We start from the raw sequence: 25,569 nt of genomic DNA, 5'->3' as shown, positions 1-25,569 counted from the left end.
AGATTTCATAGCAGGATCCATCTCGCTGCATTCCATTTTGTTTTTTGGAGATCCCAGGTTATTCTCTCTTTTTTTTTTTTTAAACCTTTTTTATTTAGTTGGTTACGACCAAAGTAAGTCAACAAACATTCTTGAATGTTTCTCAAAGTTTGTTAGAACACGTGGAAGCAGTGTGTAAATTTAATTAGCTAAACTGCTCTGTCTGTACATTGTTTTATGTTTGTATGGTTTACGCAAATGTAAACTACATCTACTATGTTGGGGTGAAATTAAATACCTAAATTTCCTTAAAAACATGTTCTAGACTGGTTAAAGGTTCCATAGATGTGCCCTTGTGCATTTCCTTTCTGGTTTATCTCTGTCTCTTTGAAGAGGAAGGCAAGGAGGTTGAACTAAGGTGCTAACTAAGTATTTATGTAAAATCAAAAAGCAATAACAGTCTTACAGAGATTGGCTAGAAGTTCTCTGACTTTGCCGCTTCTGCAGTGCGCTCTCGCTAGACCAACAAGTGTATCAGCCAGTTATGATGATACCAAAATGAGCTGTGGCAGCTTTTCCATTACAGGGACTGTTAGACTGTAAGAGTAACATAATAATTTCATTAAAATTAAGTTAATATGGTGCAAGGAGGTCCACCGGCACTTTCTTATCTGTAGGGGTTAATAGTATAGAGCCAATCAGTGGCTCCTTGCCTGGCAGCCGTCTGTGCTTTCTCTTACTGAATTTCAAAATCTGGATGTCGATGGGGACAGTGAGGAACTGGGCTGGAGAGCCAACTTTGGGGCTAAACTATTCTTGAATGGTTTAACCCCCACGGGTATAGAAGCGCCAGGGACATCCTGGCACCATAACTAAATTTTAGTGAAGTTGTTATGGTGGCTGGAGTGTTACTTTAAATCACAGCAAAGGCTTCTTGGAGGCTCTTGTCAACGTTCTATTTATAAAGGTTATATTTGTAGCAAATTATATTCTATGCCTATGGGGCTGTTTCAGTTATAGTGAACCTGTCATGTCAGGTTTCCTAGTATAAAAGAACATACCAATAATCATAAGCACTACAGCCCCCTGTACTAGTCAAAGCTCCTTACTCTGAAGTCTGAAGCTCCTGCACTGATTTAAGACTGCAGAGAGACCAATGAGCTGACAGTGGAGCTAACAGAAGCACCTTACATGATACATATAACGTGTTATCAGTATCGTTGTGTCTAACATAATGTTTTTTTTTTTTACAGATTCTATGTGACCATTTTGAAAAATAGTCTGCAAAATGTCGAGTAAGTGACCATTGTGCTTAATTGTCTGTTACCCCACTTGTCTACACGTTTTTTGGGTTGTTTTTTTGTTTTTATTCTGGACTATTGTTTACACTATACCTATTGGTTCATTCAACATTTAACTCTGCAGCAAAATCTATTATGTATTAATAAGGGGACACTTTAAGAGGAAAAGTACAGGCAACATAATTTATTCGAAAATAAGTTGCTATGTTGCCAGGTGGTCTCTGGCACTGGTTTATGAACGGCTTAACCATCAAGTTTCCTCTCCAGTCTCGGATCGTTCTGTACCCTCCAAAATCTGCTTGCTGAAAAGATGCAAAATGGAAGCCTAGGACTTCCAGAAACACAATTGCCACTGCTTGCTTAGAGCAGTCACTTTCAGCTATTCATAAAACCGGCTTGAGAAAAATACAGTTTTACGAACGGAGATCCACTGATTTGCTGAGAGCGTCTGCAGACCACGCTAAGCCAAACAACAGTCCCATAAACCGCGGCAGTCCCAGGCTTTCATTTTGACGTTTTTCAGCAAGTGGATATTGGAGGGTGCAGAGAGGTCCCGCGCTGGAGAGGAGTCTTTTGGGTTTAACCTTTCACAAATGGTTTAACCTCTAATGGTAAGCCACAGACTTGTTTGCCCCATAACAACTTAATTTTGATGAAGTTGTTATGGTGGCTGGATTGTCCCTTTAAGCATAATAGCCACTACAATCTAGTGATAATGGTACTTTAGCTTATGCTTATTAACGGTGGTGTTTTGTCCCAAAATGAACTTAATAGTGCAAATTCCAAACATTACTTGATAATATTAGTTGAAACCATTAAAGGACCACTATAGTGCCAGGAAAACAAACTCGTTTTCCTGGCACTATAGGATCTTTAGGTCCCCCCACCCCCACCCTTATGGTCCCACTCTTGCCGGGCTGAAGGGAGAGGAAGGGGTTAAACTCTTTCCTTTCTCCAGCGCTGGGCGCTGAGGAACTCTCCTTCCTTTTCCGACGTCAGCGCTGAATCGCGCTCTTGCCGCGCGCGCATTCAATCAGTCCATAGGAAAGCATTTCTCAATGCTTTCCTACGGACGGGAGCGTCTTCTCACTGTGATTTTCACAGTGAGAAGCGCGGAAGCGCCTCTAGCTGCTGTCAGTGGGACAGCCACTAGAAGCTGGATTAACCCTATTGTAAACATAGCAGTGTTTCTGAAACTGCTATGTTTACAGCTGCAGGATTAACCCTAGATGGACCTGGCACCCAGACCACTTCATTGAGCTGAAGTGGTCTGGGTGCCTATAATGCCTATTTAAGTTCTCGTGATTCAACAGTATTTTTTACACTTTTTTTTTTTGTGTGTGTGTGTTCTTACGTTTTTCGTGGATTTCGACTTTTTTGTGGTATTCCCCCTTAATTGGGCCCCTAGATCCTGAATTTGTACATCAGGATGGTGTGACATTTTGTCATTGTTTCCTACCACTCTTAAGATGAACACACACTAATATCTTTAAGATATTTTTTTACCCTACGCTTGCAAATAAAATCCTTAAATAAAAAACCTATTACACGTTCTCTTTCACTTTTGTGTATGTGCACCCATCCTTTCTGTCAATGTTGTTGGTAAATTAACATATATATTTTTTCTTTTAAATAGAAAGACCATCGTATGCTCCGCCGCCTGCTCCGGCTCCCACAACTGTAAGTAATAAAAGCTACGAGATATTATTGCATTGACATGGCACAACAAATAGGATTGCTCCACGCAGAGTGTTTTTTCTTAAAGGAACACTGTAGCATTAGGAATACATGTCTATTCCCAACGCTACAGCCCTGATACCCTTAATCAATTTAGTCCTGTCCCCCCCATACTGTGCAAAAAAATAATGAAATAAATAAAAAATCTAATTACTCACCTTTTCTGCAGTGCCGAGTCTCCCTTGATGCTGCTGCGACCTCTTTGGGTTGCGTCATCATAAAGGCATGCCTCCAAGATGATGGGCCATTCCAATTCTCCTCATAGAGGAGCCACAATGCACCTGCCATACATTGATACTCTATCACCAACCATGACGCCACTGCGCATGCATGCGTGATGTTACGATATGAGAACCGGAAAGTAAGACTCCCGGCTCTCATACATAGAGGGCTTGGAGGCGTGGCTTGAAGCCGCTCTTTTCCATGTCCAGTAATCAGCTCACTAAAGGGTTTTAGGGGGTTAGAAGGGGGGGGGGGGGGCAGGATTGCAGACACTATAACAACTTCAATAAAAATAAGTTATTTAAGTGCCTACAGTTTCCCTTTAAGGCTGCTTTGGGGACAAGTTGATTTTTTTCCCCAAACTTACCTTACAAAAAAGGAGCCCCCTCCATAAACAGATACCTTGCACATTTTAAGATTTACAATTGCATCTTTTACACTCACAAGTTGCACTTCACTTTCATGCATGGAGGCCAATGAAGCAGAAGCGTAAACTGCTTTACCCAACAAACCGACGTGTACTAATTTTAAACACATTGTTGTGGATTAAAATTAGATGTTGCCTTTATTTGTAATGGGCAAAACCCAGCTTTGTACAAGTAAAATTCCTCATGCTTGCTTTTCATAAAATTACATGTTCTGTGTCTGTCCAATGCGTGCTGCCATTTTATGTGCTTGCTCTCTTCAAAGTGAAACTTTTGACCAGCACATTGGTTTTGTAGGATGTCCTACTTCACCAGCTTCAACTACATGTCCCTTTTACGAAAATCAGGAAGTCTGCTGCTTTTACAGAAGCAGGAAACAAATTCAATATTTTAAATATACCCCCAACTGGCTGTTGAAACAGTGTCACAGGGTTATAAATTAAAAAAAAAATTATATAGTATATTGACCTATATTCAGAGGCTTTTTTCCACCACTTATGTCATCGCAGGAAACAGGAAGAGGGATTTATAAACACATCAATGCTATAATATAGCACCATAATAAATAATGATTTTAGTTATCTTTCCTTTATAAACAATAATTGTGCTCAGTAACCCTCTCTACACCACTACCTTACTAGATTTGCAACTGGCGTCAATGAGAGAGATCCGATATACCCATTGTTCAGCACTGTAAAATGTGTTGGCGCATTATAAATCATTTCAGAATTTTATCAAATATGACTAATATTTTTATTATGGACAACAAATCTCAATTTTGCAGGAATTTACATTCAGTCCCTTGCCAAACGTTTACAATTATTATTATAATCCATTTTAGTTAAATTTCACAACTACTTTTACACATCATGAGCAAACCATTTTCATATGTATTTTTTTTTTTAAGTTTTTATTTTTTTTTACTTTTATCTCCTTCACTTTTTAGATAATTTTTTTTTTTTTAATTTCCCCTGCTGGAACTCATTTCTCATTCGTGTTTTTTGTCTCATTTGTTTCCATCAGCAAATGCCCAGCACACCAGGGTTTGTGGGATACAATCCATACAGCCATCTTGCCTACAACAACTACAGGCTGGGAGGGAACCCAGGCAGCAACAGCAGGGCCACGGTAGGAAAATCAACTGATATGTCACATGGGGTCTCACAGTGCAGCTGTACAGGCATTCAGATTGTTGTGAAACATAAATAGGGTTACAACCACTTGTAATAAATCCAGAATGTTCACTTCTTTAGAGTTTTGTTGTACAAATGGTCAGCTCGATTTACTCCTCTGCACTCTGTATATACTGGATACCCATCGATAAGCATGCACCTTGAAATATGTCTGGACTTTGTCATAAAACTGTTTTAGATGTTTTTAATGTATAACAGGTTTGTTTTTCGTCTTTCCCTCAACTATGTGTTCTTTTTATTTTAAAGAGGTACTCTAGGCACCATAACAACTTTAGATGCAGTAGTGGTTTATGGTGACAGGACTCCTTGGTGCCTTCTCATTGTTAATCGTTAAGAGTGAAACTGTTTTCCATTTTACAGATATTACTAAAGAGAAAATTCCATCTTCCCCATCAACAATATTAAAAAGACACAATAGACACAATGAGACTGCAGAGGCATAATCTATACACCAAAACTGCATTAGTTAAAGTTGTTTTGGTAAAAAACAAAGAAGAAAAGTTACCTGCGCTCTCTCCTTAATCCCTATGTATATTTAAACAAATGGAGGTCATTTAGTTACTCCAATGGCCATTGGAGGGAATGCCCGCCTGCTTACGTCAAGGCAGACCCCCTAGACGGGTCCTACTCTGACCCTTCACTGTACTTTTTATATACACCCCTATATACTTAGTAACCCTTAATAGGGAACATATGGGATGGGCGGCAGCATTGTAACCTAGTTTTGTGATACAAAAATAAAAGTCCTGCGCTTACAAAAAGTGAATACAAAAAGAAAAGTCCTGCGCTAATACAAATAGAAAAGAAAAGTTGTTTTGGTGCCTATTATGTCCTGTTAACAGCTGATTGAAAATGGAACAAATTCTTTCATGCAGACTGTGCCAATCACAGCCAAGGGAGGTGTAGGAGCTGCATACACAGAATTAAAAGTTTATTTAATCCCTAAATGGCAGAAAAATGAGCAGTGAGAAGGCAGTGGCAACCTCTATACACCAAAACTGCTTCATTACGCTAAAGTTGTTTTGATGCCTATTGTACCCCTTTAATTCCACCCATGCGTGGACGTAATTCACTGTCTCAGAGCATCTGCTTACACTGTCAGATAACAAAATCTTTCCAAATATGGATAAAATTGATATATCTAATGTGTATGGGGAACTTTTGCTTTAGCTATATTTGTAAAGAGGAGCTGGACAGCGGGTGCCCTTGATACCCATGTAAGTGTCATACCTTTTGAATACTGTATGTTCTTAACAGTGAAAGACATTGGGAGACTCCTGACATAACTACTACAGTGAGCTATAGTTGTAATGGTATCAGAGCGCTGTTAAGTTGTTATTTTTACGGTTCATAAGATGGTTTAGTGGGAACCTTCACAGCCAGCTCACTTTACACTTAATACATAGAGTACAAGAAAGCTGGTGACTTAAGAGTTTAAATGGAGTAGAGAGGGGTCACACTCAGCCAAAAGCCACATATGGTGCACTTAAACTGGAGGTGGCAAGTTCTCTAAATCATATAAAGCATATGCAATATAGTCTGGGCACACCACAGCTTTGCCAAATTTTTCATAGCAAGTCTGAAACTTTTCTATCCATGACCAAATAAAACTGTTAACACAAAGCCGTTGTGTGCCCAGACTAGATTGAATTTGCTGTTTAAGAGTTGAAATTTCCATGGATCACATTCAATAGGTAGGGTATGTAATCAACCAATGAGCGGTTCAGACACTTATTTCATTGAGTGATGCCAATCTCTATACAATGGAGCAGAGTATGTAAATGAATCCTAGTTGGTAAATATCAGCAACCTTTTGAGAAGAACATGTGTTTGAATGGGACAATGGTGGATAAACTACTAAAAAATAATCTAGTAAAATGAACGTATGGAATGTCCTTCTTTGGGCCCATTGAGACTTTTTCTATAAAAAGGTAAGTAATACCTGCAGTTACATCAATACAGACTGAAAGGGAAGATCCACAGCATTCATCCAAATGTATCAAATAATGAGAAACTTAGTATGAGGATACTTCCACATGTTTTGAATTGTTGATAATGTCTAATGCCTCTACAAATGTGGTGAAATTATTGCTATTATACCTTCATACATGTAACATGTATAGTATCTAAAGTTGATGCACCCACATGTTCTCTGTGTGGACCAGACCTGGACTTTTTTCAAACTTACTTGCGCAAAAAGTCAAAGTGCAAACCACAATTAAAGAAAAAGGACATTGTGAAAAATAAGCTTAGGTCAAATTTTAATTTTAATTTAAATCTGGAATTTGACTGATCTGCTTCACCATGTTCATCTGATTTGAAGAGGAAAACGATCAAGTATGCACTTTTTTGTTCGTTTTTTTTTTTTTTTTTTTTACTGTAATTAGAATATTAACAAGGTAACATTTCAGATGAAAATTCTGTAATAACAGAAATATTGCCCAAAACTCTATTGTATTATCTTTACTCAAAGATACACTTCTTTTTGGTGGTTTACCTCCTACTTCTATACCTTGTTACCTTAAATGATGCAAACATTTTAAAACATGCTTATGGTGAGCAGTCATGTTGTTTCTTTAATAACCACCTGTGCTCATACTTTATTAACTCATACACACCACAAAAGCAAAGATGAAAACTTAATGAATAGATAATATTGAATCCTTTACATACTTCTCTGCATGATGAACTGATGTACATACATACAATAGGGGAGCCATACTCACTGTATATAAATATACCTTTAAAATTGTCCTGGCTTTTAATGGCAAACCCTGATTTTTGAGTTTGTGGTCCTCCATCCACAGTAAGTGGAAAACCAGGAATACAAATTCCACTTGTATACAATAGGTTGTTAAGCATCAACTCCTTCTGATGAGCACAAACATGAGAACATAGTTCTAGCTAAAGTAGGCCTGCATTAGCTGACCTGTTTACTGCAAATCTCCAGTGCAGCAAAGCATCCTGACTTGCTTGGCCATAATATTGGGAACATATCCATAATTCTTGCTGCGTGGACTTAAAGGAACACTATAGCGTTAGGAATACAAATATGTATTGCTTACGCTATAGAGCCTTAGTCACCGTTTAGGTGACTAGAGCCCCGTTCCGCTGCAAATAAATGGTTAACCATTTATTTGCTTACCTTAATCCAGCGCTGGGCTCCCTCGGCACTGGTGACCTCTCCTCCTCCATCGACACCAGCTTCCAAGTGGAGCCGAATGCACATGCGCGGCCAGAGGCGCACGCATTCAAACCCACCCATGGGAAAGCATTACTCAATGCTTTCCTATGGGGATCTTTTTTGACGTTGGATTCCGTGTCGAGTGTCAAATAAGTGCAATTTACTCTGTGTAAATCGCAGAAGCGGCCTCTAGTGGCTGTCCGGGAGACAGCCACTGGAGGCTGGATTAATCCTGCAGTGTAAACAGAAACTGCTATGTTTTCAGCTGCAGGGTTAAAACTAGGGGGACCTGGCACCCAGACCACTTCATTGAGCTAAAGTGGTCTGGATGCCTATAGTGGTCTTTTAAAGGACTCAAGTAACCTATTTACCGAGTGAGCAGGTGAAGAAAGAGTAACTTTTCTTCTATACGAATCACAAATATTCATGTAACAGGACATATTATACAAAGTGAGTCTGTATATGCAAATAGACCTACAACTATGCTCTTTTAAAACTGCTAATTAAAAGTAATTTTGCCGTAAGTAGTATTACTCATAGTGGGGCAACATTAAAAGTATATATTAGATTTCAAAAGAGAAGATCTTGCAATAAGTATGTAAAATGATTCATTGTCACTCTAACCACGAAATGGGAAGTAAATTCAGAATGATTGCAGAACATTCCAAGCACACCAGCAATGTATGCTCCTTGTTTGTTGCATTGACCTCATATGCCATTGCAGAACCGTATATTCTGTTATCACTGCAACAATTTATCTCAATGCACTCAGCAAAAACAAGAATGAAGTCCTTTAGGATGTAAATAGAAGACATGCTGCATTTTTTCAAGAAGGAACTTGATTGACTGGGAAATCCCTACTCTAGAAACTCAAATTTGAATTTGCTGCAAACAATGCTATTTCAGCAAAGAGTAACACACACCTTTTCTTATCTTCATAACACATTAAATGTTAGTGACAATCTTACCTTTGGTTTTATTCCCATCCTATTATTTATATGCAGCCTTTCTACGATTAGAGCCACTCGGCCCATGTAGTCGGCCCAATTTTCTGAATATTCTCATTAGTCCCTGGCCTTATCTTATAGCGAGGATAGCCTTATACCATGCATGCTTAAACTCCTTTACTGTGTTAACCTTTACCTCTTCAGATGGAAGGCTTTTCCATGCATCCACTACCCTCTCAGTAAAGAAAATGATGGAAACGTAGTAAACTGATGGAAACTTAGTAGACTTTTACGTGCAATATTGCCTGCTTAAAGAAGCACACAAAAATCAGTATACCACCTTTTTTATTTAGATACATTCTGGAGATGCATTGAAAACATCTCGCCTGAATGGCTGCCTTCTCTGTGCAGTGGGGTCCTCTTAAACTAGGGAATGGCTGCAATCTGTGTTACTCTGTTATGGATTCCTATACGAGCAATGCACGTGTATGGCATGTTTTGCTTCTATTCTTGGTATATCTTGTTATTTTTTTCCCCATTATTAAGTAAATGAGAAAGCATTGTTTTCTGTATTAGACTTGTTAGTTTCTTATTTGATTGAAATGCCACAGGTTTCTGTGAGAAACGTACACTGGAAGCTCCTTTGGTACCTGAATGCAGAAAATGGCAGATTTGGGCTTTTTGTTTTTTACACCCACTTCACCTGTTTCTTTGTCCTAGATTCCTCAATCACTTTGTTTATAGGAGCAGGAAAGGATCATTGTACTCTCTCATAAATCAGAGAAGACTTGTCCATAAGTAATAAGTTGGGGCTTCCTGAAGTGGAGAATTAGTGCTTGGTATATTGACTATTGTACATAGAGCTGCATTAAGATAATGTTCATGTAAGCTCAGTTTCAGCCTCATAACCACGAGAGAAATGTACAAACCCATTGCTTCATTGTCAACAGCTGTCATTCTTGTTACCACAACTGTGGCTCAATCTACATAACCACTACAGTGCACTATAGTACTAATGGTGCTCTGGCACCCACAATGTGAGTAGTCAAACCCTTTACTAATGGTTTGACTTCTTAACTGGGGTCCACTTATAAAAAATTATAAAGACGTTATCTGCGCTGAGCTAAGCAAGATAGTGTTGGGCTTAGATAATCAGCTGATGCTCTTAGCCCATGAGCTGACCCTGCATAGCAGGGCTTGGATCAGGAAAGCTAAAAGAAGCAAACGGTTTGACTACTTACAACTACTGCAGCACACTGTAGTTGTTACAGTGCGCAGAGTATATAAAGGAAACACATTGGAATTGAGGCATGGTTGCTGTGCAGAGCAACTTCCACTTTTAAACCTTCATCTGAGATTGATGAGCAGTCCACATGTTTCTGGTGAGGAGTGTAGGAAGCTTAAGTTAACATATTTTACACTGCTAGCTTTATATAGCATGACCTAAAACAAGAAATCTGATGATTGCTAGTTGTAGCAGAGTAGGAATAGAGTTCTTGAGTTGAAATTCTGTAAATGTTTGTTATTGTTTGACACACAAAGATCAGAAAACTCTGAAAATGCTGTGCAGTCTCGAAAGTAGTATATGTTTCAGTTTCTGCCAATATGTAGTAAAGGGACACATCTGGATTCATATTGTATTGTAGTCATGACTGCAGTGTAATAATATGTATTAAACATACTTTTTGTCTTTCATTTTCCTTTTGTAGGCTTCATCGGGGATTACAATCCCAAAGCCACCTAAACCTCCAGATAAGCCTCTGATGCCGTACATGAGATACAGCAGGAAGGTAAGTGATAAGTTTGGGTTCTCGGTGAGGCTGCTACACATCCCTCTTATATCCTTAATATCCCAAAAGCCCATATATCGCCCCTAAATAATTTTATGCAAAGTAAAACATCAACCATTTAGCTATCTCAATAAAAACCATCTCCGCACCCCAATGTCTCTGAATAGGTCTGGGACCAAGTGAAGGCTTCCAACCCTGACCTTAAGTTGTGGGAGATTGGGAAGATCATTGGTGGGATGTGGCGTGACCTAACCGATGAGGAGAAGCAAGAGTACTTGAACGAATATGAAGCTGAAAAGGTACGAGGTTATAGCTTTAAAAAAAAAAAAAAAATAGAGAGGAAAAAAAAAATTAATAAAAAAAATAAAATAAATCCCATTAGAGCCACAGGAGCCACTCTGTAGGCTTGAGTCGCTGTTTTCTCTGAAGTGTGAGGGTTGCTAGTTTTGTTCACTAGGTCCCAGGCTGGAAAAAAAAAAATGTCCGCTTCAAGTATGTGGAAGGAGCATAAAAGTCCGTGTTCACTGGTCACTTCTGTTAAGTCCCATTGGGAGTGTAGTATGGCAGTCTGTTCTTTATTTTTGTTCTGTCTGTCTGTTTTTGTTTCAATGATGCATCCCCATTTAGAACCAAATTGAAAGCATAATCAAGATCATCAGCTGGACGTGGCCCATGAAACCTATATGTTTTCTGAATATTCGGCACAACCCTTTCTCAATTGGTTCCTTCGGGATTACAGTTGGGTCCGATCTAAAGAACACTTTGTTGAGAACAGGTTTAATGCCTACTGTACCTAGTAAAGATTACAATTTATTAAGCTAAGCTAAAAATGTCCCTCTGAGGGTTCTCATTGGAGAACAATTTCCCAGAATCTTAAACAGTAAGTGTGGAAGCTACCAGATATTTCACATCTTTTTTACACCACACACTCTCACATGCTGGCTTCATTTGTTAACTAGCCAGTATAGGTATCTATTCACCTGAATAATAGTCACGGTTTTGCATATTGTTAATAAGGTACCATGCAGTTCTAATGTCACTTCAACTAAGGTGAGGTATTTATCATGGTCATCAACAGAAGAATTACTGGTTGACTATCACTATCTGCACTTATCCTCGGGTAGCAGTTATACAATAGAACTCATATTAACATTTCTAATGAAGTACCCCCTTCAGCAGTCCCATATGGTACTTGTATAACATACTGAATATTCTCATCAATCAACTTATTTCTAGGGTGTGTTACTTATGTGAATAAGTGCTTTCGTGAGGCATGGTAAGCAGTACCATCTCTAAACGGTGCAAGCAACAAGCTTTAAAAGTTCATAAAATTCGAGGGTTTTTTTTTTTTTTTTTTGGAGGCTGGAAAAAATCATCAAGGTTTCCTGAAGAGGATAGATACTAAAGTGATCGAGATATTGTAAATAGTAAGCAAACGGATGATTTACCAAATGTGGTGAAACTGTGTTTTGTTCTTAATTAGGCTCTATTTGGGGCTGCATCTAAAGTCTAGTTACATGATACATGCAGTGTAGATATATACATTTCATGCAGAGGTGAGGCTTGATGACACCCTTCCTGCTTCAATGTAGATTAAATTTTTAACATAAACATGTTTCTCAAACTACTCTGGGGAATAAAATGCTGAGTAATATAGCTTGTGATGGCAGATACAATTAAATAGTCCCACTCCAAACTTCTTATTGTGAAATGTTAAAGTGCATTTATTTAAATATACAAAATCTACAGGAAGTACCTTAATTAAAATGTATAATCCCAAAAATGTAGAAAAATCTCCCCAGTGCGACAACTGCAAAAGCTCATATTGTACCCTGGACAGAGTCCTGCTTGGTTGCAGGAATGATTTAAAGTTTAAAAAGTTTAAACAATGAGTTGTAAATATTTCAAGAATGCATAATCCCCTACTTTAAAATCCATAAATCTCTATTCAATTTTTGTGTGATTATTATGTTTTCTTAGATTGCTTTTTCTTCTCAAAGTAAACACTAATAAAGGACATCTGCAAAGATAAGCCTCTGTGGTATCTTCACACAAGGGGTAGACAACAAGATCCCTTCTAACTTTTGCCAGACTATAACTTCCATGATGGTTTACCAGTTTGCAAGATGGCAAAGCATTATGGGAGTTGTAATTTCATAAAGGCTGGGGGCATCTTGTTGGCTCTTTTGTCTAAAGTATGGTGTCATTTAACTCAATCATACATTAATGAAATATTTTTTAGATGAAATGTGTTAAATTACAGCTTTTCTGAGATTGTTAGTGTTTTTTCTCAGAAAAGCCCATTGCTTAAAAGTATGATTTTACATCTAGATATTGGTTGTAAACTGCAAGTCAGGGAACATCCATATATCTATAAATAAATAGCATTTTTGTATTCTCCCCCCTCCTGCCCCCCACTGTTCTGTAAAGTAGTTTGTTTTTTTCATATTCATTATCTCATCCCCCTAACGTCTGTTAAAGTGCTACCCTAAGTACTTTGCACATAATGTTTTCACCCAGAATAAAATAGATTGTGCATTTCTTGTGACAGCCATGCCGGCATCTCCCACCAGAACCTGTGTGCACCAAATAACCTTTTATAATTTTCTCTGCAGATTGAGTACAATGAATCAATGAAGACGTACCACAATTCACCTGCTTATCTCGCCTACATCAATGCCAAAAGCAGGGCGGAAGCTGCTCTGGAGGAAGAAAGCCGCCAGCGCCAGTCACGCATGGAAAAGGGGGAACCCTACATGAGCATCCAACCTGCGGAAGATCCTGATGGTTAGTAAATCAAAGTGTGCAAAACTGAGCATGAACCTCACAACCTCAACATAACCATCATACATTTTAGTGCAAGGATACTCTATATAAAAATTACAGCCTTTTCTTGTTTTCCCCTTCATATAGCATACCCTTTTGTGATAGGTTTAGCTATGTCGTTCCAGGGTTAATTTCTGTAGGAATCTTTATTAGAGGGCTGCTATAACCCTTTCTCTCAAAATGAGCATTTTTCCTTTATTAACACTGCTGATCTTGTCCACCCCCTTATTTTATATAAAATCATTTAAATATTTGAAATCTTGCCTCGCAGGGCAAAGTATTTCTCGCTTAATTTCCACGCCCTATCTGACATCACGCCTTCCCTTGCGAGGCTCAATCAAATGCTTCTAATAGAGTAGCTTTTGGTTGGACCATTTTACTGTCTCAGAGTGCGCTCTGAGACGTTGAGGGGCAGAAAGGCTTTCATTCTTGAGAAAAAAAAATGTAACTGTTGAAACCAGAGGGAGGGGCACTAAAGCTGTGTACTGATTACAAACTTAATTTTTTTTCAGTTCAGAAACGGCAAAATCAGGGCACACCATCAAATGGAGAGAAGAAATGGCAATTTTTTAATTTTTTTTTTTTTTTTTTAAATTCTCCTCTCTTTGCTTCTTAATGCTGACCGCCAAGTGCAGAAGGCAGCAGTTATAACAATTACTGACAGGGACCTAAAATGGAAGCTTCCAGTTGCAGACTAAACCTCTGTGGCTTTCTACATATGCATTTTTAAATATAACAATAGGTAAATGTAATATTTAAAAATCCTGGGAAGTGACCGTTCCCTTTTAATATTGTTAATGTGTATACTTTAGCTCCATCTAGTGCACAGACAGTATACTACTCTCCACTTCTCTGCTGCAATGCAGATTCCCAGCACATAATAATTGTTTTATTCATAGTTTACACACCCTGTTAATAAGGAAACGGATTGTAATAGATAACAATATTGTGATCCATTCAACAAATAGCAGCCGTTTACCATATGTGGCACACATTGTACCCAAAATAATCTCTTTCCCTTTGTGTTGCTTGATTTGTCTCCTAGATGGAGTTTTTATTTATTTTAATAAAGGAATAGAACAGCGATGTAGCAAAATATGACACATTCTGACTAAATAGTCCTTTTTATGTATATTTTGTTTGCTCTCACTGCTAGCGGCAAAGTCACGGCACATCAGTCTTAATGTTATACCCTGCGTTTACAAGGAATCCTTGGAAGATTACCTGGGCTCCTTTGTGGTATTCTTTGGTTCTTGTGTCGGCATTAACATGCTTTTTTAGTGACTCCTGGCTGCACAGCAGACATTAAAGGAGCCCTATAGTGTCAGGAAAATATACTCGTTTCTCTGAAACTGCTATGTTTACAGCTGCAGGGTTAAAACTAGGGGTACCTGGCACACAGACTACGTTATTGAGCTGAAGTGGTCTGGGTGCCTATAGTGGTCCTTTAACGCAGGAGAGCTAACAGAAGCTCCATGCACGAGCTTCCAGTTCTCTATAGAAGAAGTGATCAGGGTCTGTTAAACCACAGGTAAGATGTCAAACCATTAGCAAATGTCTTGAATATTTACATTAGAGGGCACCTTGGTACTCCTGACACCATAACCATCACATTATTTTTAATGTTTTACACAATTCTTGATCCTCACTCCTCCTATTGTCTGCTGCCTATCTCCCACGTTGTTCTGTGCTGACAGGCGTGGCTGAGTCTGTCATTAAGCAATGTACCTGCAGTGTGATGTTCTGGGCAGAGAGCCTACTATGAATAAACAGATTCTTAAATGCTGTCTCTTCCAGTCAAACAAAGTTTTTAATTATGCCTGATTGATTTTACTATGACTTATACAATATGTATCAAACTGCATTTTACACCCAAGTTTCTTCAATCACCCTTTATGATTGAACAACACATTGAAATGTCCCAGCGATGTCCTTATTATAAAAGTATAGTATTTGGTCTTTATACGGTTAAAAGCAGAACAGCGGTTTAAAACAAAAAAGTAAAATTTTTCCTATTTTTGGGAAATTATTTCACTTTAGTCACACTTTGAGTTTTATGTTCTGATTCCTACCTCCTGCAGACAGTATGATCTTTACCCACAATCCTTTAGTCTCTTCCTGTTTCATATACGGGCACAATGATGGCTCCATTTGGTACTACAGTTGTTATTGAACTACATCAACCATGATCTTCAGTGTTTAGAGAGACGGCATTCACACATTTCTTCCCCGCCAAGATTGATCTGCATTAATGTATCTTCACTCTTAGTCTAGGGTAATGTGCCCTATGATTTTAGAGTATTGCTCTAAAATGTAGAACTACACATGCAAGAAGTTGTCTACTGCCTCTACGAACAACCCCATTGATTGAGCGTTGTCCTTTTCTTCCCCAAATTCCCCGTTCTATGCAAAGGTTTAATAATATCATGTTGTTTATTTGCAAACAGCCAGCCAAGGTGGTTATAAAAAGAATCCCTTCAGATAAGCAAGTTTGATACAAAGCAAGGTCTGTTAGTTTAAATCTTTCCAAAATCAATAAATATATTAAGTTTACATTGGGCATAAATAGTATAGTATCTGTATTGTAAATGTTAAACTTGCTTGTACTAACACCCGTTCTGTGTCTTACAGATTATGATGACGGATTTTCCATGAAGCACACTGCAGCCGCTAGATTCCAGAGGAATCACCGCCTTATCAGTGAAATCCTTAGCGAAAGTGTGGTGCCCGACGTACGATCTGTGGTAACAACTGCCCGGATGCAGGTTCTTAAAAGACAAGTCCAGTCTCTCATGGTGCATCAGGTACGAAATGGTACATATGTCATGGAGGCAGTAGGGGGCTATTTTTAAAGCATAGTATTTATAGTATATATATATATATATATAAAAAAAAATTGCTGTTGTACAGAGTGTTAATTGCTAAATGCAGTGTAGTTCCTAAATATGTTACATTATCAATTCGCTTAAAAATAATTTCATTATATCAAATCTTTGTAATCTGCACTGTGGGGAGTTGTGCATTTGCAGTCTTCGCTTTATTTGGTTGGATCTTAGCTGCTAAAACTGCCGTGGAACAAGCTTTATAAGCTGACAGGGGAGTAGACCTGTCTTAATGCAGACTGCTGCACCTTGTATTGCACAACATGTTCAGGAAGCAGACAGTAGACTTGTCTTTTTTGCATACTGAAATATCTATCAATAATGAGACAGCTAGGAGTAGGCACACTTGGAATTAAAATTGTCTTGTTGTAGGCTACAGCACTTATCTATAGCAACCTAATATCACAGTGAAGAGCTGGCTGAATCTGATGTGGTAGTGGCTTGAGTCCCCAAAAGACAGACTTGGGTATGACGAGTGAACATAAGTAAAACTGAAGAAAGAGTCTTTTAGAAAATAATTCCCAACATGCAAAACAAGTAAACTATAGCAGTTACTACAGTTACGTACTGATTGTGGATACACAGTCTGAGACAGATTTCAGAGAGTTTGACCTGAAGCAGCATTTAATCGTCTCTCGAAGGTTATTCCACAGTTGAATATCTCATCCCGCTTCCTTGTAATGTGGTAATAGTCCATACTCTTTTTGAGGTTAAGATTAGATTCTAAGAGTTGCCGGCTTCTCAAGTAGAGCAAGAAGCTTGGCAGAGAAAGGGTATCATCCAGGCATGCATTTTGCCTGGATGATACCTGTGTTGTCTTTGGTGCTGTGTCCATACAGAATACAGTTTACTTGGCTTTTAGAAGTATAATGTTTTAAAATGCCCATCAATGTGTAGAGCGTTGCAGTGCTTCTACTACAACCACTTCCACTCGTTAACTGAATATTGCCAACTGTTTAGGCTCAATATATGTAAGTCCTATGCTACTAGCAGACCTAAAAGTTACTTGCCACTGCAAGTCTGAAGTCTATGTCTCTAGCACACTCACGAGAAGTGAATTGCTATTTGCTAGGGGTGAGTTATCATTCGCAAGGAGACAAGTGGAAATCTTGAACCCTGTAATGATTTATGGCACTATATCATCCAACTGAGTCCTCGGAATATTAAAAAGAGTTACTGAGCTTCAAAGAGTGCAGATTTATTCCATTTTTTTTTAAATAAAAGAAGGGAGATTAGATACTCTAGGCTGCATAGCAACTCCATCGGAATGAAGCTTTTATGTGTGATGCGATTCTGGGTGCCAGGATACCTGAAGGTCTTTTAAACTGTTCTCAATGGGAAGTTACCTTATTGAAGCTCTGGACATGGAGCAAATGTCCTGGGGAAGAGCAATCGTGTTCACTCTGATGATGTTTTTATGGTGTCCACAGTGGTCATTTAAAGCCTGCACATTTCTTTTTTACAATTCCTTAGTTCAAGTATATCAGGGTGCACTGTCTGATATTCTAGATAGAATGGTGAGTGTGAGGCACGTTGCTTTAAAATAGACTGTACAGCAGGTTGTGTAATTCCACAATGTTAGAATCGTAAAAAATAGGAGTGTGCACTATACTACAACTCAATATCATCATTATGATGTGATGGGGTGTGCACTCTCCTCTTCCCATATTTTAGACCACTATCGCCTCCCTGATCTAGGTCAGCAACTTTTGTTGATGAGGAGATTTTATGAGGTGTAAAATGCCTGGCGGTGCTTTTAGGCAACTTCAGAGTAGGGAAATTATAATGTTTTCTAATTATATAGTGCTCCAAATGATGGCATGTTTAAGCACGCCATCATTAGGCTAAAACTAACCTCTCCCAAATCCCCAGGTGTGGCAGTAAGGTGTGACCCACACAAAACGCTTCACATTATGGGGATCTTGCCTGAGTCTTGATCAAAGGTTTTTTTTTTAACATTAACCATTTGTTGAATCTTCTGTCACTAGTCCATACTATTCAAATGTTAACCTAGTATTTCTCCTCTTTTCTAACACTTCAGTAATATGTAAGATTAAATTTGTACTGAGTGGTTAGAAAAAAAATGATTTGCTGCAGATTTTCAACGGACACTCCCAATGTCTAAAGAACGTGAGCTTGATTAACTGTTTTAGGGGTTAACAGGCCGTCCACCTTAATCTTATTCATAAAAGGGCTGATTTCAAGAGCAATTGTCAGTTTTATGACTTGATTTGGGAACCCCACCCAGCAGTCAAGCTGACAGCAAGGTGGGCTTCCTGATTCACCCTGCTTGAACAACTTTTCAAATGGAAATGAGAGCTTCCATTGGGGAACATTAGTCAGAAGCATTCTATTGGGTGATTACCGTATTTGATTGCTGCACTTGGAGCAGTATCTGTGCATGTACCAGTGTTGTCTGAACAGGAAAGTAGGACTGAGAGAAAAAGACTAAAGTGAAATTGGTTATTCCATTAGAGCTGGAAGAAAATGGACCCCCATTTCACCAAAAGATATCTCTAAAAAATTAGAATAAATATACGGTATAACCTTTATTAAGCCGCTTACGGACAAAACAAAAAACAAGTGAAGTAATAGTGACACACTCGTGAAAAATTCAAGTGAATTAAAAACTGAGTGGATGCAGTATGGATATTGTCCACAGGTAATGGAAATGGCAGTGATATCTGAAATATAGTTGGGGTACAAAGTACAATATATAGTACGGTATAAACTAAATCAGATATCACATACACCACATTCCTCTAGAACTGAATATCCACAGTCTGTAAGACTTTATAGGTAGCTCGGCTATAGAGGTGGGACTGCACCGTCAGGCTGAAGGAAAGTGTATATCAATACTATCATTCTATATGTATATGTATCTGACTGACTAAGGAGGGTAGCTGCTTCAGAAACGTCCAGCACTGAAAGGATATACACCAGTGCTGCTGCAATAGGAGACAGATCGAGATACTCCTCTTAGCCAGTTTGACACCAAGTCTATACCCTTTCAGTGCTGGATGTAGCAGCAGCACTAAAGGCTAATAGGAGACAGATTGAGATACTCCTCTTAGCCAGTTTGATAACAGGTGTTTACCCTTTCAGTGCTAGACGTAGCAGCAGCACTGGTGTATATCCTTTCAGTGCTGGACGTTTCTGAAGCAGCTACCCTCCTTAGTCAGTCAGATAGTTACTCCTATCAGCGTTAGGCTGCCTTGAAGGCAGCAGTGTGTAAGGAATTTACCTTTGAGCTAGACTCGAATATCAACCTATATTGGTGGTATATATATTTAAGTGGTCTTTGTATCTGGGAAAGATTGGGGTGGTTGGCAAGTACCAGTTTGTGTATGGGACCTATATTTTTTAACCATTTACTGTAACTTATTTTTAGGTACATTTTGCTATACCAATTCCTTCATCCTCAATCTATACTTATGTACTGCATACTTCTATTGATATACTGAGATATTTCCCTCCACTGCTGTTTCGATCTAGTGAATTACTATCTATCCACTATCAAATGTATCTCCAGGTTATTGTATATGATTACAAGGAGACTTTTGGATATTAGATAGTATTCACTAGCTAACACTGTGTATATGTATATACACATAGGTGCTGTTATCACGGTCTTCATTGACTAAACAGTTCCCTATGCACTACTACATATAGTGCACTACTACATATAGAATTTAACATATAGAATGATAGTATTGATATACACTTTCCTTCAGCCTGACGGTGCAGTCCCACCTCTATAGCCGAGCTACCTATAAAGTCTTACAGACTGTGGATATTCAGTTCTAGAGGAATGTGGTGTATGTGATATCTGATTTAGTTTATACCGTACTTTATATTGTACTTTGTACCCCAACTATATTTCAGATATCACTGCCATTTCCATTACCTGTGGACAATATCCATACTGCATCCCCTCAGTTTTTAATTCACTTGTATTTTTCACGAGTGTGTCACTATTACTTCACTTGTTTTTTGTTTTGTCCGTAAGCGGCTTAATAAAGGTTATACCGTATATTTATTCTAATTTTTTAGAGATATCTTTTGGTGAAATGGGGGTCCATTTTCTTCCAGCTCTAATGGAATAACCAATTTCACTTTAGTCTTTTTCTCTTAATGCATATGGGGTTCATGCCCTTCTGATATCTCTGTAACCCATTAGGAATTTTGAGGTAGACTTGGTCCATCTCTAATATTTCCTTTCTTGTTTCAGGAAAGTAGGACTGTCATCTCTGAAAATTATTTAAGGGTAGAGCAGTGGCGAGTGGGAATAAATAGATAAGTTCAAAGAGTAGTTGAACAACTGTAAATAGTATCTAAGCATATTTGACTATAGGGGTGAAGAATGCATGATGGTTATTAAGGAGAAGAGGTTGTGAGCCCATAAATAGCTGAATGACATGGAGAGGGTGACAGAGGGAGTTGTCAAATTGTTAGTGGGGGGTTTCCAGACAGGTTTGGGATTGTTGAGAGTTTTGGAACTAACATTATCCACCAAGCCAGGTAATAGCAAATAATTTGAGTTAAAATAATTGTCACCATGATGTTGCTTTCCTTAGTTTTGCAGTGAGATGCGAGCACCAGCACGCACATTACGTTATGGGGCTGCACTTTTGTTCAAGTAGGTGGTGGTATTTATATTGGTACCTTGGCATAACAATACAATTCGACCTGTACATTTGCTTTCATTTTAGTAAGCACTGATTGTATGTAATGATCTGTAGAGTTTTATACAAGAAATATTGCAATAAAAATTACTGAGGTTATTTATTATTCAAATGATAGATATACCTTGATGGAGAGCACTCACAGGGCTCAGTATATTTCAAAAAAGTGCTTGTATTTCAGCAACATACGATCACGAGTAATGTCTGTGACGTTTCAGTCCAGCTGGACTTTTCTCAAGTCTTGAGAAAAGTCCAGCTGGACTGAAACGTCGACACCGACATAACTCATGTGATCGTATGTTGCTGAAATAAAAGCATTTTTTTAAAATATACTGAGCCCCGTGAGTGCTCTCCATCAAGGTATATCTATCATTTGAATAATAAATAACCTCAGTAATTTTTATTGCAATATTTTTATTTATTATTGTTTTGTTTTTTTTTACAATGTATTTTTTTTTTTTTTCTGCAGCGCAAGTTGGAGGCCGAGCTACTGCAAATAGAAGATCGTCATCAGGATAAGAAAAGGAAATTCTTGGAAAGCACAGAATCTTTCAACAATGAACTTAAACGGGTAACTATTAACTTGTTATATGTAGACTGGTAGAGAAATGTACAGAAAATGTAATCTCAGAATTAAGAAAGTTGAAAACGGGAAAGCAGAAATTTCTATTTGAGAAGACAAGATGCTCTGTAACTGAGTAAACAGCTGTGATGGCATAAACTCATACTATGAGCAAATCCGGAAGAGCTTGGACAGAAAATTGTAGTTAATTAACAAGAGAATTGTAGCATTTTAGCCCCAGCAAGCAGGTTGGTAAAACACCCTTGTTTTAAGTCAACACATTTAATAGCTTTGTAATTAAATATAAGAATGATAAATCTTGCATGTAGATGAACTTCTCACAGGGAAATTATTCAAACGCCTCTTTTAGTACAGATGGGGTGATAGACCCTTACTTCAATCTATAGTTACTTCTGTATATTGTATGATGAGATGCTGTGATCTCATTTTTATGTATTTTCCTTTCCAGCTGTGCAGTTTGAAGGTTGAAGTGGACATGGATAAGATTGCTGCAGAGATCGCACAGGCAGAGGAGCAGGCTCGCAAACGCCAAGAAGAGAGAGAAAAAGAGGCTGCCGAGCAAGCTGAACGCAACCAGAATGCTGCCGCCGCTGCTGCTGCTACCGCTGCTGCTGCTGCCGCCGCCGCTGCTGCTACAGCAGCTGAGGAAGAACCGGAGGCTGCGAAGGTGGATGAAAAGAATGACGAAGAAGAGGCTCCTATGGAAACTGGTATATGCATCCACACACAAAATTATTTGAAAGCCTGTATGGGGGGAAAGAGGGAAGGGTTTGTAAAGCTGCAGCGAGCAAACATTAGGACCATTAACCCCTTAAGGACCTAACTTCTGCAATAAAAGGGAATCATGACATGTCACACATGTCATGTGTCCTTAAGGGGTTAAGTAAAGTAAGTCATTTTAGTAAAGCCATTTAATTACTGAGATAGATTTCCTATGCTGAACAATGTTTACGATGAACCCACCTGAATTGCTAAATTACTGCAGTCGATTGGAAAGGCAGGATCGTGATTTTTCCTTTTTTCCCCCCGTTATTTTTTAAACCTGGCTGTGTAATTTAGGTTTATTTTTCTGTTCCTTATCTAAATTACAGAGTTTTAGTTTATCCACTAGCCCTGTTTCACCAAGCATAAAATACATTTTTATTTAGGGGCTTTTTTTGCTATTTTATATCTCTTTTAGCTTCTGAGCATGGCTTCATTCATGCTATTGTACAAACTGCTCCCTTCACATATTCATTATTGTGTGGCAAATCTTATATCCTGTGTGTCCCCTCACTGAGTGCGATAAGTGAAGCTATTGAAATGAACATCCATCTTTCTTTATAAAAGCATAGTGCAAAACAGAAGCTGTACATGTACCTGACAGTATTCTGTTTGTTTCCAAAACTGTGTTTTATTTGAATTAAAAATACAATATGCATTTTATGGCCTGGGGCGCTGTTCTTCTGCCTTCAGATTTAATTTTATTTTGTGCCCTGGCATCAATCTGGCTACCGTGAGAGACATAGAAACATCTAGCTCTGAGCCAATAAACACAGCCTGCCCTGTTCTAGTATCAACAGAACATAGCTCCAATCTCTCTGTGCTGACAGCTCTGTCTCATTTTTCAATGTTGTGATTTTCACGCCCTTGTTTTCAAATACTTATGTTGGAACTGAAAAAACCCCACAGATAATTTATGTAAAATATCATAGAAATCAAACGTAGACAAAATTTAAATTGCTCGTCATTCTATCTTAACTACATATTTGTTCTAATGTATGTTACAAATCCAGTCTACATCAGACATATTGTCCAAACCATACAAAGCTTTAATCATGTAATTCTATCCTTCCAGAGGATACTCCTTCTTTACCCCCTCCAGAGGAACCCAACGAGGTCCAGCAGAATGATGAGGAAGGAACATCAACCCCCGAAGACAAGGAAAGTGTTCAGGAGGCTGTGGATAGCACTCTGGATGAAGGAACAAGCGACAGCAACACCGGGTCGGAGAGCAATAGTGGAACTGTTGAAGAACCGCCACCAGACCCAGTGCTAGAGGAAGGAGAAAGGAAAGACTGAACACCTGGCATACCGATCACAGTCTTAGTTTTACTTATAATAGATGGAACTCGTGCATGTGGAGAGCAATTACATGAAGCTTTTCTGCTGTCAGTATGGCAGGGCAATAGATAGCAGGGGCTTACCTTTTTATCCTTTCTTTAAAGCCACAGAACATTCTATTGCAGGGGCTTCCTGCATCAAAGGGTTGTGAATCCTGGAGGCTCTAAACTGGTTTAATTTTATTTGTTAAAAATTTCTGTGAATCCCACATTCACACTTCAAAACTGTGGGCTTTTATTTATGTCTCAGGATTTCCTACAAAAACAGCCGCCTAGTGGCAGCTCTACACAAAATGCACACTTTTTAAAATCGGTCATATTAGCAAGAACCAGTTGTATTTTTTTTGCTTGTTTTTTTTTTAAGACCATTTTTTTTATAACTACAGTTCAAATAAAGAAACCTGTCAAACATAAATGGAATTGTTTTTATTGGGATTTATATTGGACTTTATGGGCATAGTAAATTCCGCACCACTTAAAATCTGCATATATACCTGAAAAACTCTCAGTGAATTTGGGGTATTTATGTAATGACATGTTATGTCCATATTAGAAAATAGAAAACAAAAGGACGCTGACTCAGCACGCTACTAGGGCTAATTTGTATATGGTATATAAATATAATATTTATATTTCTCTCTTGGTGGCGCAAAGCAAATATAGTGGCTATGATATGCTTCAGTCTTATTATCTCATTGTCCTGACACATAAAATAATTTCACTTGCTTAGAACTCCGGACATTGCACTCCATAAGTTATAAGTATTTCACTTATAACATCTATCATTGTACGGAGTGATTACTGTGGTCTGCACCTGACAGAGTTGCAGACCACAATGCTCCCTGTCCTGGTACAAGCCCACCTATGTCCTCTTTAGCAGCCCTGCCGGGCATCTGGCGATACAAATTCTACATCCCTTCTTCACACTTCTTTACCTATATTTGGAAAGGAAGCAGTTTCTTTTAGGGATGTTTCTTGTAGGGCAAAGTAAAGTTGGTTACACATGATTGATGTGATTTTGGGTTGTAAGATCATTTATGCACATAGGAAATTTCACAATCAAGCAGAAAATAACAGCCAAAAATTACCAGCATTCCAGAGAAATGTTTGCATCCAACTTAAAAAAGAACTCTAACTCTGGACTCCGCAATAAATCATTTTTATTTATGCTTAAATAAAACCAATTTCCTCTGTTGGGAGAAGGCAAGCACACAAAATAAAATCGCTAAAACTGTTTCATATATACCTGTGCACTTACATAGCTGTAGACTCTAAAAGTTAAAATTTGATCTAAAGATTGCAATTCCCGTTTTTAATTTCCGGTTTAAGGGGCTAAAAAAACCTATAGTGTAATGTATGTGTCCTCATCTGTCACTACAGCTTTCCCCTAAATGACTGCTTACAGTTCTCCCAAGAATAACTTAACTTTCAAAATGTAATTGTACCTCCTCTGTCTTTGTTTTCTTCAAGTATGACAGACAAATGCCCCTGAAGCAGTTTAATACGTTACCACAAACTTGTCAGTCTGCCAGTTTCTAATTATGGGAACTGGATTTTCATTATGAATTGCATTAAGCTTCAAAGGAAATACTCAGTGGGAGATCTGTTTTAACTGGCCAAAGATAAATTGGAGTATATTTTATGAGACAGCTTTCATTTAATGGGATGTTGTTATTTTTTAAAACTGAATTACGAATATTGAGTAGTAAATGC

General features: G+C 38.3%; 1 protein-coding gene across 2 annotated transcripts; it reads left to right on the top strand.

Moving 5' to 3' along the window:
• Positions 1 to 1,267: 1,267 nt before the first annotated feature.
• SMARCE1 (SWI/SNF related, matrix associated, actin dependent regulator of chromatin, subfamily e, member 1) lies at positions 1,268 to 24,271 on the top strand. 2 transcript variants are annotated; one of them, XM_063459195.1, is made up of 10 exons: positions 1,268 to 1,274; positions 2,917 to 2,960; positions 4,688 to 4,792; positions 10,698 to 10,778; positions 10,946 to 11,077; positions 13,394 to 13,565; positions 16,236 to 16,408; positions 21,641 to 21,742; positions 22,203 to 22,464; positions 23,592 to 24,271. In XM_063459195.1, the coding sequence occupies exons 1-10, from the start codon at positions 1,268 to 1,270 to the stop codon at positions 23,813 to 23,815; spliced, it is 1,302 nt and encodes a 433-aa protein (XP_063315265.1). In that variant the 3' UTR covers positions 23,816 to 24,271. The 2 variants fall into 2 exon arrangements, with proteins under 2 accessions (XP_063315265.1, XP_063315266.1); XM_063459196.1 differs by lacking the exon at positions 10,946 to 11,077.
• The last annotated feature ends 1,298 nt before the right edge of the window (positions 24,272 to 25,569 follow it).

The sequence above is a fragment of the Pelobates fuscus genome, chromosome 6 (genome assembly GCF_036172605.1).
Source record: "Pelobates fuscus isolate aPelFus1 chromosome 6, aPelFus1.pri, whole genome shotgun sequence".
In the NCBI taxonomy this organism is placed as follows: domain Eukaryota; kingdom Metazoa; phylum Chordata; class Amphibia; order Anura; family Pelobatidae; genus Pelobates; species Pelobates fuscus.
This window is presented reverse-complemented; position numbering and strand designations above follow the sequence as displayed.

What these genes read in the sequence shown, in the direction of transcription:
- SMARCE1 (XM_063459195.1), top strand. An exon ending in TCAACAATGAACTTAAACGG is followed by an intron (nt 21,743 to 22,202) that starts GTAACTATTAAC and finishes TTTCCTTTCCAG; the next exon opens with CTGTGCAGTTTGAAGGTTGA. An exon ending in AGAGGCTCCTATGGAAACTG is followed by an intron (nt 22,465 to 23,591) that starts GTATATGCATCC and finishes CTATCCTTCCAG; the next exon opens with AGGATACTCCTTCTTTACCC.